The sequence below is a fragment of the Pseudophryne corroboree genome, chromosome 6 (genome assembly GCF_028390025.1).
Source record: "Pseudophryne corroboree isolate aPseCor3 chromosome 6, aPseCor3.hap2, whole genome shotgun sequence".
NCBI lineage: Eukaryota > Metazoa > Chordata > Amphibia > Anura > Myobatrachidae > Pseudophryne > Pseudophryne corroboree.
The window spans coordinates 319,219,832-319,235,205 of record NC_086449.1 but is presented as its reverse complement, the minus strand read 5'-3'; the positions used below and the strand labels follow the sequence as shown (position 1 = coordinate 319,235,205).

At 44.6% G+C, this 15,374-nt stretch overlaps 1 protein-coding gene across 1 annotated transcript in view; it reads left to right on the top strand.

The window, feature by feature from the left end:
• The window catches only part of LOC134934547 (dual oxidase 1-like), a 435,381-nt gene that overhangs the window by 232,864 nt on the left and 187,143 nt on the right, over nucleotides 1-15,374 (top strand). Inside the window, exons 13-14 of the mRNA XM_063929968.1 lie at nucleotides 9,765-9,940; nucleotides 12,819-12,937. Coding sequence (XP_063786038.1) covers nucleotides 9,765-9,940; nucleotides 12,819-12,937 — 295 coding nt within the window. The remainder of the gene's footprint in view (nucleotides 1-9,764; nucleotides 9,941-12,818; nucleotides 12,938-15,374) is intronic.

Sequence of the window (15,374 nt, the reverse complement as noted above, 5' to 3'; positions counted from 1 at the left end):
CAACCAAGGGCTCCAAACCTTATCAAAGGATTTAGCAGAGTGTTTAATTATGCTCGTCATATATTCCATCTTATAGTTAAACCAAATACGAGAGATAATAGAGTTTAAAGAGGGAGGAGAGGTCTTCTTCCAATCAGTTGCTATTTGACATGTCATAGCATTTATAATATGTCGCGCCAGTATGTTTTGATGTCTAGTTAAATCAGTAAACCCCAGTGGTAGAAGGAAATATTTAGGGTCATAGGGGACGGGAACCTCAAGAACACTGGAAATAAGGAATATAATCTCTTTCCAGAGTTTAGTGATCTTAGGGCATTGCCACCAAATATGCATAAAGGTACCCTCTTCAGAACAACCCCTCCAGCATCTATCGGAGGCATCAGGAAACATAGCTCGCAGCCTAGAGGGTACATAATACCACCTGTAGATCAATTTGCATACGTTTTCTTTAATGTTGATACATATTGAGCTAGAGGCAGCATTGTCCCAAATCTCCGACCAATCTTCAGGGGTCAGGTCAGAACCCAAGTCCCTCCCCCACGCAATCTCATGAGAGTCTCCTGTGGTAGAAGCCTCCCCAACCAGTAGTGCGGAAAGATTGGAAATTAAGCCTTTAGTTGAGGAGCGTCTCCAACACAGTATCTCAAAGCTCGTGAGCGGCCTTTGAATAAGGAGATTTCCCATTTTAGAGTGGAAATGTCTGATATGTAGGTATTGATAAAAGTCTGCAGGGAGGAACTCAGTTCGTTCCCGAATCTGGGAAAATTGGGGGAAGCTAACATCTATAGTAATGTCATTGAGATATAGAATATTACCCCTCTTCCACCGTGGAAAAGCCGATCTAATCAAACCCGGAGGAAAATCAGGATTATGGAATAGAGGGATTAAAGGGGACGGGCTGGAAGCTAATTTGTATTTTCTATTGACATAGTTCCAAGTGGATAAGGTGCGCAAAACTATCGGGTGAGAGAACACCGATCTGGGGCAACGTGCTTTAGGGAGCCATAGTAGGGAAGAGAGCGAGGAGAGGCCCAGCTCATCCGCTTCAATATCAACCCAGACCTTTCTTGCCTCAGGATTGCACCATTGCACACAGTGAGCAAGTTGAGCTGCCAAGTAATATTTTTTGAAGTCGGGGATACCTAAACCTCCACTGCGGGAAGGACGTTGCAGTACACTCAGTTTTACCCTAGGACGTTTACTGGCCCAAACAAAGTGAGACGTATGAAATTGCAAGAATTTAAACACATAGGGAGGAATATATATATAGGGAGGGTTTGAAAAAGGTATAGGAGCCGAGGGAGTACGTTAATTTTCACCGAATTCATGCGGCCAATCCATGAGATAAATTGATTGGACCATGAGTGGAGATCAGACTTGATTTGGTCCAATAAACGAGGAAAATTAGCTTGGAAAAGCTGGTGGTGGTTGCGAGTCAGGAAAAATCCTAAATACTTAATTTTTTGTTTACGCCATGCAAATGGGAATGAGGCTTCTAAAGAATGCCTAATAGTAGCAGGAACATAAAAATCAAGAACTTCTGTTTTATTATTATTAATTTTATAACTGGAGTATGTAGAGTAGGTGTATATTTCAGAGAAAAGTGGTGCCATAGAATGGGCAGGGTCAGAAAGAGAGATTAGGACATTGTCCGCGTATAGTGCTATTTTATGTTCTTTGAGACCCGCTGTAACCCCTGTGATCGCCGCATTACAACGGATCCTCGCAGCTAGAGGCTCCATTGTTAAAGCAAAGATCAGGGGCGAAAGCGGGCAAACCTGTCTAGTACCGTTAGCAATCGAGAAAAGTAGAGGAGGAGGATTGGTTGACAGAGACTCTTGCTGAAGGGGAATGGTACAATGCTGAAATCCCTTCATAGATTCTTCCAGAAAAAACAAGTTTTTGTAGAACTTCAAAGGCAAAAGACCACGAGATTCTGTCAAACGCCTTTTCGGCGTCCAATGCCAGTATAACTGCAGGCAGTTTCTGTTTATTGATAGAGTGAATTAAATCAATGGTTCTTCTTGTATTGTCAGGCGCTTGGCGCCCTAGTATGAAACCCACATGATCTGGGTGAATCAGGAGTGGAATAAAAGGAGCCAATCGAGAAGCCAGAACCTTGGCGTATATCTTCAGGTCGACATTTAGCAAGGAAATAGGCCTGTAGTTTTGACATAATGTAGGGTCTCTGTCAGGTTTCGGGATTACCACGATATCAGCTTGGGTTGTATCCACGGCAAATGATGCCCCTTCTAGAACATTATTAAAGAGGAAAGTAAGATGTGGGGCTAGGTCTGCTGCGAATAGTTTGTAATATTGGGCTGTGAACCCATCAGGGCCAGGGGCTGCTGAGGACTAGAGATGAGCGGATTCGGTTTTACTCGGTTTTACTCGGTTCTCACAACGGCATCTTATTGGCTATCCAAAACACGTGACATCCGTGAGCCAATAAGATGCCGTTTTGAGAACCGAGTAAAACCGAGTAAAACCGAATCCGCTCATCTCTACTGAGGACCTCATGGACTTTATAGCTGCAATAGTTTCGTCCACCGAGATAACTTTGTTCAAATCTAAGAGGTGGCCATCCGTAATACAGGGTAGAGGAACCGTCGATAGGTATGAACGCACTCCTTCAGACCCAATGGGGGGGGGGGAAGAGGTAGACTCTGAAAGGTTGTAAAGTGATTCATAATAGTCTTTAAATTCGTCCACCATTACCTTAGGATCATAAGTAAGGGACCCCAATTTGTTAGAGTATAACTTATCAATTGAACCTAATGCTTGTTTACGTCTCAGTTTATTCGCCAGAACAGCATCAGTCTTGTCTGCTTTGTCATAAAAACGCTGGTGTAATTTTTGTAAAATAATTGCTGCGCAGTGGGAAAGGAGAGCATTTAATTGACCCTTAAGATTATCTATGCGTTGGAGCAAAGCGGTACATGGAGATTGTTTATGCTGGGAGGTCAGAGAGGCAATTTGAGATTCAAGCAACGCTATTTCCTGAGCGGTTTTCTTCTGAGCAGCAGAGGACTTGGCCATCAATTGACCCCTGAGAGTGGCCTTATGCGCCTCCCAGATAATTCCAGGAGGAATACTGTGAGAGGCGTTGTCTACAAAGTAGTGCTGAATGGCTACCCTTATTTCAGCTTGTGAGGATGGGTGTTGTAGAAGAGGATCATTCAGGCGTCATTTCCGATCTCCCCTGGGGGCATCATAGATGTCTAGTAAAATATATGTTCATGAGTGATCGGTCCACGTGAATGGGACGATCCCAGCATCTGCAATCATGGATGTTAAAGATTGGGATATGTGTATCATGTCAATACGGGAGTAAAGTTGGTGTGGACTGGAGAAATGAGTGTAGTCTTTGGCTAGAGCATGTTTCAGGCGCCAGGAGTCACGGAAATGATACTGTTGGAGGGAGGAGAGAAGGGTACGAGAGGCCTTAATTAAGGGAGTAGCCATCTTACGAGGAGCGGGGGTAGATCTATCAATAAGAGGGTCAAGTACATCATTAAAGTCTCCCCCTAAAATTATATGTCCCCGAGCGATCCTACCAACATGTCGAAACAATGACTGAAAGAACTGAAATTGGTCTTGATTAGGGGCATAGACCGAAATTAAGGTCACGGTTTCAGAGCGCAGAGTGCCAACAACAATAATGTAGCGCCCTTCTGGGTCAGTCACTGTTTTAATGTGCACAAAAGGAATTTTGCGATGTATTAGAACAGCGACACCCCTTTTTTTACAGTTAGCGTATGCAAAAAAAGATTGAGTGAATTGTTTACCCTGAAGCTTTGAGTGAAGGCCCATAAAGTGAGTCTCTTGAAGAAACACAATATCGGCCCTCTCCCTTCTGCAAGCGCTCAACAATATGGTGCGTTTTTTGGGTGAGTTGAGTCCGTTTACATTGACAGATAACAACTTAAGGGCCATGGGATAACATTAAACGAGTCGCTATGCAGGAATCACAATAAAAAAAAACCCTGATTGAAAACCAGACCTCTCGGGGACCACCCCGCAAGAGCAGGTGGAGAGATGAGAAAGGGAGATAAGAATAACAAAGAGAAGAAATTTGAGAAAAACTAAAGAAGCAAAGGCGCCAACAAATGCAAAAACCCTGTAAAGAAAGGTCATTATGTAGGACTGTTACTAAAATTTGTATGTCGATAACAAGAAACATCAAAAGAGGGTGCATGGGGGTCGTGGGAGTAACATGCAACATGGCATTGTAAACCTAATCCTTAACAATCCGACATATGTCGAAACATCAAAACTAAGCCCTTCAGTGGGGCCTTTCACCTGTAACAATCCAGAGAATGGGGGGAGGGGAAGGGAAGGGAGAGGGAAGGTAGAGGGAGTAAGGGAGGGGAAGGGAAGGTGAGGGAGGACAAAAGTAACAGTAGCATCATGTACCAGCCGGGACACTTTTCCGGGGGAACACAAATTATAAAGTTAAGAACATATTTTAATATAAAACTTAACGCCCAACATTAATACTGAAAAAGGATATTTCGAGTTGGCTCCAAGTTAGGGGGAGGACAAGCCTGTCTGCTGTATAAAGAAATCACCGGGAGTATCAAGTAACCATATATGAAGAGGGGCACAGGTTAGAGGGTAACTCCAGGATTCAAGTAGGAGCACTATCTGAGTTCTGGGTACGAGTCACTCTTGACCATTCTGGGAGTGGCGGTCTGGAGCGCTGAGGTTTCGGAGAAACAGCGGAAGAGGAGGGAACAGCGGTCACTTCCGGGAGGATATCAAGTTTAGATAGTAGTTCCTGTCCTTGCGATAAAGTTTTTACAGCATGAACAGAATTCTTGGCAAAGACTTGCAGCATAAAAGGGAATCCCCAACGGTATCTAATTTGGTGGTGATGAAGGAGTTTTATGACCGGTTGAAGATCACGGCGTTTCTGCATTGTTGACGGGGCTAGATCTTGAAAGATTTGTAATTGCATCTCCTGAAAAGATATGTCCTGGACATCCCGAGTCGCAGACAGGATTTTTTCTTTCGATCTATAGTAATGAAGGCGGACTATTATGTCTCTAGGTGGTTGAGAAGCAGAAGGCTTGGAGCGCAGAGCTCTGTGTGCCCAATCCTCATCTGTAAAGTCTGGCACTAAAAATTGAAAAAGGTCTTGTAAAAAGGCCGGCAATGCGGAACTCTGAATCGTCTCCATCACGTTGCGTATCCTGAGATTATTACAGCGATAACGATTCTCTTGGTCCTCTTGCCGTTCCTTCAACAGTTCCACTTCCTCATGGAGCCTCGTGAGTTCCGTATCAAAACGCTGTTGCGATCGGCATAGATCATCAGTTTTCATTTCTAGAGAGTCCGTCCTGTCGCCAAGAGACGAAATCTCCGATCTGAATTCCGAGATTGCCTTAGAAAGTTCATGTTTAAAGGCTGTTTGCACACCTTCAAGGAGCCCCGTCATAACTGCTTGAATCTGTGGGTCAATATCTGTGCCTGAAGACCGAGGGGAGGAAGGAGATGCAGGGGACGACATTTAGTTCTGTACGCCTTTAGATTTATTTCCGAAAAAGTTTGTTGTAGCCTGTTGAGATTTCTTATTTTTCTGAGCCATAGTTCCAGTGAAGAGAAGGACGAGATCGAAGGAAGACAGGTGAATTGCAGGGGTAAGGGAGGGAAATGGGAGTCCCAGCAGGTGACACAGGGTGGAGTATCAGTAGGACAGGTCAGCCATGTGAAGAATTTCAAGTACGCCTCATAGCCTCTTCAGTGCATTGGACGAGCAACAAAAAGCACAGTTGTAGTCCCCTAGGCCTTCCAGAGATGTGGGCAAATGGGGGGTACCGATCACGGTCCAGCCAGTGACCAGGCCCCTCATCCTGGGAGGGCAACAGTGGTTCCTGGTGCTGATAGGCAAGATGGCCTTGTATTCCTTTTTTTTTTTCTGTTTTTATTTATTATTATTTTTATTTATTTATTTTGTTAGTATTGTGTTGGCCACAGAGTGATGCTGAGTGAGGTCATGCAGAGGCTGTGTGGCTCATCAGACTAATGCCACAATTAGAAACGCTGAAGGAGCTGCAGGCAAGAGGGGATTTCGATTAGTAGCTGCACAGACAGTAAGTGCCGTCAGCACTCCTACCCAGCAGCTGCCCCAGGGCTTGAGAGTGAACAGCAGGGCTGAGGGAGATCAGCAGCAGCCCAGTAAGTAAGTGGTGGCAGCGGGTCCACTCCCTCCCCAGTGTCCATAAGCAGAGCCAGAGAGCCGCGGCCGCCCGCCCGGCAGAGGAGACAGCGGCAGGCGGCTACGGAGCGCAGAAACTCCAATCGCGTTGGTGTCCGCTGCAGTCCGTCTCTCAAGGTACGGTGCGGGAGGGAGACAGGCAGCAGGACACGGCGCCGCTCCAGGCAGGGCAAAGTCGAGGTGCTACGCGGCCTTACAGACGGCACCACCATCCGGTCTTCATGCGCTACGAGGCCCAGCGTGAGCCACCGCAACCAGTCTGAAGCCGCCGCGCTCTCTAGTCCTCTCTTCCTCTGGAGCTTCACAGTGATCCGCGGAGACGTCAGACCCAGCCTCGGGCGCTCCGGCCACCGCAGTCCCCGGCTTGAAAGGTGAGGGCAGGCCGCAACCCGCAAGAGCCCGAAAACGGGCTCCCCGATTCCTCGGACCCGCTCAAACCCTGCTGCGATCGTTCCCCAAGGCAGAGGGGTAGTGTATAAGCGTTAGGGAGGGAGCTTGATAGGTATAGACCCTATTTTGTTTTTTGAGAGTACGGAGCTCTCATTTCATGCAGCCTCTCATGCGTCCAAGCCACGCAGAGAGCAGGTGACTTTTGGTGTGTTGAGCTGCTTTCAGATCAAAACTGCCCAGTGTGTATGCCCAAACAATGAGCGGTGAGTGCTGATGCGCGCTCCCGCTTCATTGCCCGCAGCCGCCGTTGATCTACTGGTATTACCAGTATAGAACAGCGGGGTGAGCGGCTTTCCATAGCGTCCTGTTATGGAAAGCCGCACACCTCCGCTGACATCACTGGGCAGGGGGGAAAAGCGCTCAGTGTGTATGGACCTTTACAGTGCCCTACTTGCAAACATACAGGAAAAAATAACTTACTGTATGTCCTAGAGACATTTCCCAAGTCACACTCCATTGCATTCTAAGATATGTTTACAGCATAAGTTCCCAAAAAAATCTGTAACATTTTTATCACAGTAGGGTCCCTAGGATCATCTGTAATTTTAAGTCTTAGTACATCTGGCCCAGTAGCCTCCCAGGCGGGTGTAGTATGGCTGACCGGCGGTCTCCTGACCGCCGGTCAGCTTACCGACGCCGGGATCCCGGCAGCATACCGACGCGGGGATCCCGGCGGGGAGGGGCGAGTGCAGCAAGCCCCTTGCGGGCTCGGTGGCGACCCACGGGTTCTATGCCCACTCTATGGGTGTCGTGGACACCCACGAGTGGAAATAGTCCCTGTTGGTCGGCATGCCGACCATCGGGAAAGTGAGCCGTCGGGCTCGTGGAGGAGGTCATGTGACTGTCGGTCAGCTGACCGGCGGTCACATGAATACCACCCACTCAGGCTTGTATTTCATTTTTGTGAAATACACATTGTTGGCCATATGAGCAGCAAAGGTATTGTTGTATGCACATTGTTGGTCTCTATGGTTGTTGGTGAACTGCTGGCCTATTTCTTAAAAGGTAGGAAGCTATTCAATTATTTAATCAATAGAAATTGACTATCTTTTGAATAAATAATTGAATAGCTTCATTGCACATTGTATCTCTGTCTAGTGTACATTTTTTCAGAAGCCTATAAGAGCTGACATTCTCACTCTCTTTCTGGACTCTTGCTTTCCCTCACAAGCCCTCATAACTAAACTACAGGCTCCCTGCGGTTCCCTGCCTCAGCACAGGGTCTCACTGTCTGTTAAATCGAGATTGCATACAATATCTCATGGGCAGACTTGGTTCACATACTGTTGGTAGCAGTCACCTGGATCAGGCTTCCCAACACTCACTACTTCCTCAACAAAGCAGGTTTTATACTCTGTGCTGTGGTTTCTTACATTACATTGAGAGTTCATGCTCTCTGCATCTCCCTAAGTACTCACAGCCAGTGCCGTCATGAGATCTTTTGGGCCCTGGTACTATAAGAAATGTGAGCAAAAGTGTGGCCACACCTCGTTATGAATACTGGGGTGCCCATGTCATTCTACAATGGCACAATGGCTGGCCCGGTCCTAAACACAGGCCTGGGCCATGTCATTGTACTACTTTCTCTCTCTGAAGTGATGTTGCTTTATACTTGCCTGGGCCACTCTTAATCTAACTGCAGTTTAAAGGGAATTTACAATACAAAAATCGTAAGCCTTGATGAGGAGAAAGGTAACGGCTACCTAGAATTGGCATGGACTTTGAAGTGAATAACATACAAATGCCAGATTTGTGTCCTAAACTGACTCTACCAATCGCAGCCTTGAGCAGGTCTTTTTAATACCTTATTAAGCTGTCGGTCCCACCCTGCATACTTTTCATGGGTACTTTTGGACCCACAGAATGTCACCCACTCTTCTGTACAAGCTGCATTAAAAGCAGAGATGTGCGGTGAGGTAAATGGCTCAGGAGACACTGGCTAGCACCAGAGCCAGATTTACAAGAAATATACTGTATGAGACAAAGAATTCATGTGGGCATTATACACAGGTGCAGCAGTATAAACTCTTGAAAATTTGGTAAGTTTTGATCAGAGATGTGCGGAAATGATAGGCAGTGTCTCACCTGCCATAAACTTTTTACTCCAGAGTTTTGGCTATAAAAATTATTAGAATAATGCAAAGAAGATATTTCAAACAAATTCTTTGTATTTTTCATATACTTTATATAGTCAAAATTCTGGCACAAATGTTAATATGACAGGAAAGGGTCTGCCTCACCTGCCTCACCCCACCGCACGTCACTGATTAAAAGGGCATTACAACAAGGAGCACATTCCCATTCTGGCTTAGAAACTGTATCGGCTGAAATCCTTTTCTTTGTTGACAGGTCTAGTTAGAAACACCAACAAATTAAACAATAAAAACATCACAGCCTTGCGTACTTCAATTTTTAATTAGTTTACAATCTTCTGCATTAATATAAACCTTTCAGTTTTTGTCTACAAACACTGCTCACTTTAATTTATTTTTTATCTTAAATGAATTATGACAACAAAGGGCTACCTTAATTTATTACTTTTGCTACTGTATTTGCATATTTTTAATACATTACTGTCGTATAACTATTACAGTATAAAACGCACTTGATTAGTGCCCCTAGACCAACCTTTTTTGCAAGGGAAATTTTTCATGCCCTTATTACATATAGAATGCCCCACTAAATATGTATGCTGAACTTGTAGAATCTCATTTATATTTTCTTCTTTGTACGCGTTCATAATTAGTTCACCTTTTACTTTACTTTTGTGTTTTCATTATGACAGTTTCAGTGCTCCTTTTTGAATTGCTCATGTTGTGTGCAACACTTTTAAGACTTTTTTATATGTTTTAATCTCAAGATATTTTAACTTGATTCCTTAATAAACAACACAAACGAATACACTTTGTACATGAATTGCAATTTACACAGATTACTAAATATCCCTCTCTGTGTTGTGTTTATATTTTATTTCTTTAACTACATTTTTTTTGCTCAGTTAATGTTGATAGCAATGTAAAAGTTGTTTTGACTTTATGATGATAATTGGTTCTGGTTTATATTATTTCTAAATCATGTAAATCCTCCATTCCAGCTGTTTCATGATGTAGCCACATTGTATGGCAATGACATTAAAAAGCTGGAGCTTCTTCCGGGTGTCATGTTGGAGGGTTATAGAAATCCGGGCAACCTACTCACGGCCATTGCTATGGACCAGTTCCAGCGATTACGAAATGGAGACAGGTTTTGGTTTGAAAACACAAGAAATGGGTAAATATAACAACTGCTAAGTTTAAATACTGTACAACTGCTAAGGTTAAAATAATGATAAATATCAGGTGAAGTTAACCAGTATGTTATTCATTTTAACTTTGGATGTTTCATCAGTGTTTATGTACTGCATGTACAGTATGTATACTGTATTGTTTTCTAATGGGCAAACCCATGTGCACTGCAGGAAGGGGCAGATATATCATTTACAGAGAGAGTTAGATTTGGGTGGGTTATTTTGTTTCTGTGCAGGGTAAATACTGGCTGCTTTATATTTACACTGCAATTTAGATTTCAGTTTAAACACACCCCACCAAAATCTAACTCTCTCTGCATGATATATTTGCCCGGCCTGCAGTGCACATGGGGGGTCATTCCAACCTGATCACACGCTGCCGTTTTTCACAGCACAGTGATCAGGTCACTTCTGCGCATGCGTATGCACCGGATCGTTGCTGAGCGATGGAGATTGACAAGGCATTTATGGGTGTCAACTGACCGTTTTCTGGGAGTGTTTGGGAAAACGCAGGCGTGTCAAAGCGTTTGCAGGGCGGGTGTCTGACGTCAATTCTGAGACCAGACAGGCTGAAGTGATCGCAAGGGCTGAGTAAGCTGAGACCTACTCAGAAACTGCACAAAACTTTTTTTTAGTGCTCAGCTGCACATGCAATCGCATGCTTGCAAAGCAAAAATACACTCCCCTATGGGCGTCGCGTTATCTGTTTGCAGCACTGCAAAAAAATAGTAGCGAGCGATCAAGTCAGAATGACCCCATGGATTTGGCATTAGAGAACAATTTTGCTGCTGCGATCAAGTCTGAATTAAGCCCATTGTCTACTCTTCTGCTGTCAGTCCCTCTATTGGATACCTGTAGACTACTGTATTCAATATAAAATACTATTAATTATACATAAGGCTATTAATCAAACTACAACAACATACATCTTGTTGCTTATCTCAAAATATCTCCCAACAAAACCTCTCCAATCAGCACAAAATCTCACCCACACACATTGCCTGCTCCCAATCACGGTTACAGGAAAGTTTTTCGGACTGCACATACTGTAGAATGCTCTCCCACGCACAACAAGACTCAAGTTTTAAAACCTTCAGGTGTTCCAATGAAAACTTACCTCTTCAGGTAAGCTTATCAAATTCCAGAACCACCCACACAACTTTCAGAAGCTTTCCTATCTAATTACATTCCTGATTCCCCTCTGTACAGTCCACTCATAATCTCACATATCTTCTCTTTCTTTCATCACCCAGGCCAACATTGCTGTTGCTGTGTGACTATATCATACAGCCAGAGCTGGCCCTTACCGATTTGATGCCCTAGCCAACCTAGGCAAGATTTTGGCTGGTGCCACACGGCACTGCCACTAGTTCTGCTTCTGACCCCGCACCCCTCTCCCAGCACAGCACCCAGAAGCACAGATCACAGCAACAGCCAGGAATGCCCATCACCCCCACACCATTAGCCATCCTCATACACAGAGACATAATTAGATTTTTTGGTGCTAGCAAGAGCATTGGCACTTCCACCTCCCATATTTTAACCACTTACCTGGCATGGTTGCATCAGATGCGACCACACCAGACCGTGCTTTCCCTGATATGGTCGCATCTGATGTGACTAGTCAGAAATCCCACTGTGCGGCAGCAAAGCTTACTGCAATTGCTGCTCTCAGAGGACCTTCTGCATCCTTGTTCCCCCCCCCCCCCCCAGTGCCTGCCATGCTGCCAATGACTGCTGATCAGTCAGCCTGGCAGCACCTTTCACCCAGTGGCCGCAGACATTAGCAGCCGCTGGGGAAATACAAAACAAAAAATAGACCCTCACCTTCCCGAGGGCCTCCAGGGGCTGCTGAGAGAATCTGATCCCTGGAACCGGAAGTTGTGATGTTCTGATCATCGATAGTTGCGATGTTCCAACATCGATGTGTGCAACAATGTGTTTTTTTTAAATGTTGCTATTTTTAAAATGCTGTATTTTTTTTAATTAAGAAAACCATTTTGGACAATTTTTATTTAAATGTTCTTAACCTAATATACACGGTCGAGTCACATTATTATAACCACCAAATAATAGCCAGAGTAACCACTTCGGAGCTCCAAACTGTCATTTAAGACACACAGGTGTGTGGTCATTGGGAAAAAAAAGTATGATCAAGTGATCTGGTGTGTCTAATCATGTTAGTGGAATTTCTGTCATTATAACACACCATTTTATATGTAGAAACAAAATGTAGAAGCAAATGGAGAGGACACAAAGTGAGACTGAAATAAAAATAAGATTTACTTGTTTCAATGCTCATATACATCTGAAAATATCAGCATTCAGCAATTAACAGCTTAGCCACAAAATATCCACACTGTTGTCTCTGAAAAACAGCAGGCAGACATATTTTCCTGGCTCCAGCTCTGTACAAACAATGTGCCACTTCCTGGAATGGAGCTGTGACGTCACCACGTCCTTCGTTCAATAAGACACAACCAACGCGTTTAATCAGAACCAAGGACATTTAATGTGCAAACAAAAGTATTACATGGTAGAATTTATGCACCATGATTCGCCATTAAAAGGGTTTGGAAACTACGAGAGCTTTATTGCTAGATAATAATTTTAAAAAGAGATATCACGCTCTTTTTGAATTTGCTGGAAATTACCCTTACTTGAAATTGGATAGATTTTAAGCTAAACTTATCTGAAGATGGTTGCAACCCAAAATACATTTTCAATCACAATTTTGAATCCAAATTTTTATGCATGCACTACGACACAGAATTGCTTTAATGTAGATGTTTCTGAACACGTTTTCTATCAGACTTTAAAGAAACCTATCGTATGGTAATGTTTATTATGTCTCTTTTTAAGGCTATTTAATGTTGATGAAATAGCAAAGATCAAGAATACTTCATTTCATGATGTCATTTTAGCAGTTACCTCTGCAGAAGTTGGAGATATTCAGAAGAAAGTATTCACTTGGCTTGAAGGTGAGTCTGTATTTACAGTAAAACATGGAATAAAACACCTACAGTATATCCAGGGGTGGATTGGGATGGAAAACCATTTTGGGAAATTTCTGGAAGCAGCCCTAATAGAGGCACAGTCCGTTGAGGGAGTGGGGTCTGCTAAAGGGGGGCGGGATCCCTCCTCATAGGGCCTGATTGTGCGATAGACCAAGTCAAGGCCTTCCTTGTGTCCTTTGCTGCAGTTACATCTGCAATTTTATTGTAATGCTGCACTGCTACAAAGCCTTTCCCTGGTGAGTCTGAATATGCAAGGACTGAGACGCCCACTGTCAATATATAGAGATGCCGCAATCATGCTTTGTGCGTCGTAGGACGCCACCATCAGTCATGCCATTGAAACTTGCACCATCCCTATGCTAGGTGCAGACCATCCATTTGATTGTTTGAGTATGGCTCTAATGGTAGCAATTCTGCATCTCTGCACACAACCACTATCAGCCTGTGTTAGAGATGAGCGCCTGAAATTTTTCGGGTTTTGTGTTTTGGTTTTGGGTTCGGTTCCGCGGCCGTGTTTTGGGTTCGAACGCGTTTTGGCAAAACCTCACCGAATTTCTTTTGTCGGATTCGGGTGTGTTTTGGATTCGGGTGTTTTTTTCAAAAAACACTAAAAAACAGCTTAAATCATAGAATTTGGGGGTCATTTTGATCCCAAAGTATTATTAACCTCAAAAACCATAATTTACACTCATTTTCAGTCTATTCTGAATACCTCACACCTCACAATATTATTTTTAGTCCTAAAATTTGCACCGAGGTCGCTGTGTGAGTAAGATAAGCGACCCTAGTGGCCGACACAAACACCGGGCCCATCTAGGAGTGGCACTGCAGTGTCACGCAGGATGTCCCTTCCAAAAAACCCTCCCCAAACAGCACATGACGCAAAGAAAAAAAGAGGCGCAATGAGGTAGCTGTGTGAGTAAGATTAGCGACCCTAGTGGCCGACACAAACACCGGGCCCATCTAGGAGTGGCACTGCAGTGTCACGCAGGATGGCCCTTCCAAAAAACCCTCCCCAAACAGCACATGACGCAAAGAAAAAAAGAGGCGCAATGAGGTAGCTGTGTGAGTAAGATTAGCGACCCTAGTGGCCGACACAAACACCGGGCCCATCTAGGAGTGGCACTGCAGTGTCACGCAGGATGTCCCTTCCAAAAAACCCTCCCCAATCAGCACATGATGCAAAGAAAAAGAAAAGAAAAAAGAGGTGCAAGATGGAATTATCCTTGGGCCCTCCCACCCACCCTTATGTTGTATAAACAAAACAGGACATGCACACTTTAACCAACCCATCATTTCAGTGACAGGGTCTGCCACACGACTGTGACTGATATGACGGGTTGGTTTGGACCCCCCCCAAAAAAGAAGCAATTAATCTCTCCTTGCACAAACTGGCTCTACAGAGGCAAGATGTCCACCTCATCATCACCCTCCGATATATCACCGTGTACATCCCCCTCCTCACAGATTATCAATTCGTCCCCACTGGAATCCACCATCTCAGCTCCCTGTGTACTTTGTGGAGGCAATTGCTGCTGGTCAATGTCTCCGCGGAGGAATTGATTATAATTCATTTTAATGAACATCATCTTCTCCACATTTTCTGGATGTAACCTCGTACGCCGATTGCTGACAAGGTGAGCGGCGGCACTAAACACTCTTTTGGAGTACACACTTGTGGGAGGGCAACTTAGGTAGAATAAAGCCAGTTTGTGCAAGGGCCTCCAAATTGCCTCTTTTTCCTGCCAGTATAAGTACGGACTGTGTGACGTGCCTACTTGGATGCGGTCACTCATATAATCCTCCACCATTCTATCAATGTTGAGAGAATCATATGCAGTGACAGTAGACGACATGTCCGTAATCGTTGTCAGGTCCTTCAGTCCGGACCAGATGTCAGCATCAGCAGTCGCTCCAGACTGCCCTGCATCACCGCCAGCGGGTGGGCTCGGAATTCTGAGCCTTTTCCTCGCACCCCCAGTTGCGGGAGAATGTGAAGGAGGAGATGTTGACAGGTCGCGTTCCGCTTGACTTGACAATTTTGTCACCAGCAGGTCTTTCAACCCCAGCAGACTTGTGTCTGCCGGAAAGAGAGATCCAAGGTAGGCTTTAAATCTAGGATCGAGCACGGTGGCAAAAATGTAGTGCTCTGATTTCAACAGATTGACCACCCGTGAATCCTTGTTAAGCGAATTAAGGGCTCCATCCACAAGTCCCACATGCCTAGCGGAATCGCTCCGTGTTAGCTCCTCCTTCAATGTCTCCAGCTTCTTCTGCAAAAGCCTGATGAGGGGAATGACCTGACTCAGGCTGGCAGTGTCTGAACTGACTTCACGTGTGGCAAGTTCAAAGGGCATCAGAACCTTGCACAACGTTGAAATCATTCTCCACTGCGCCTGAG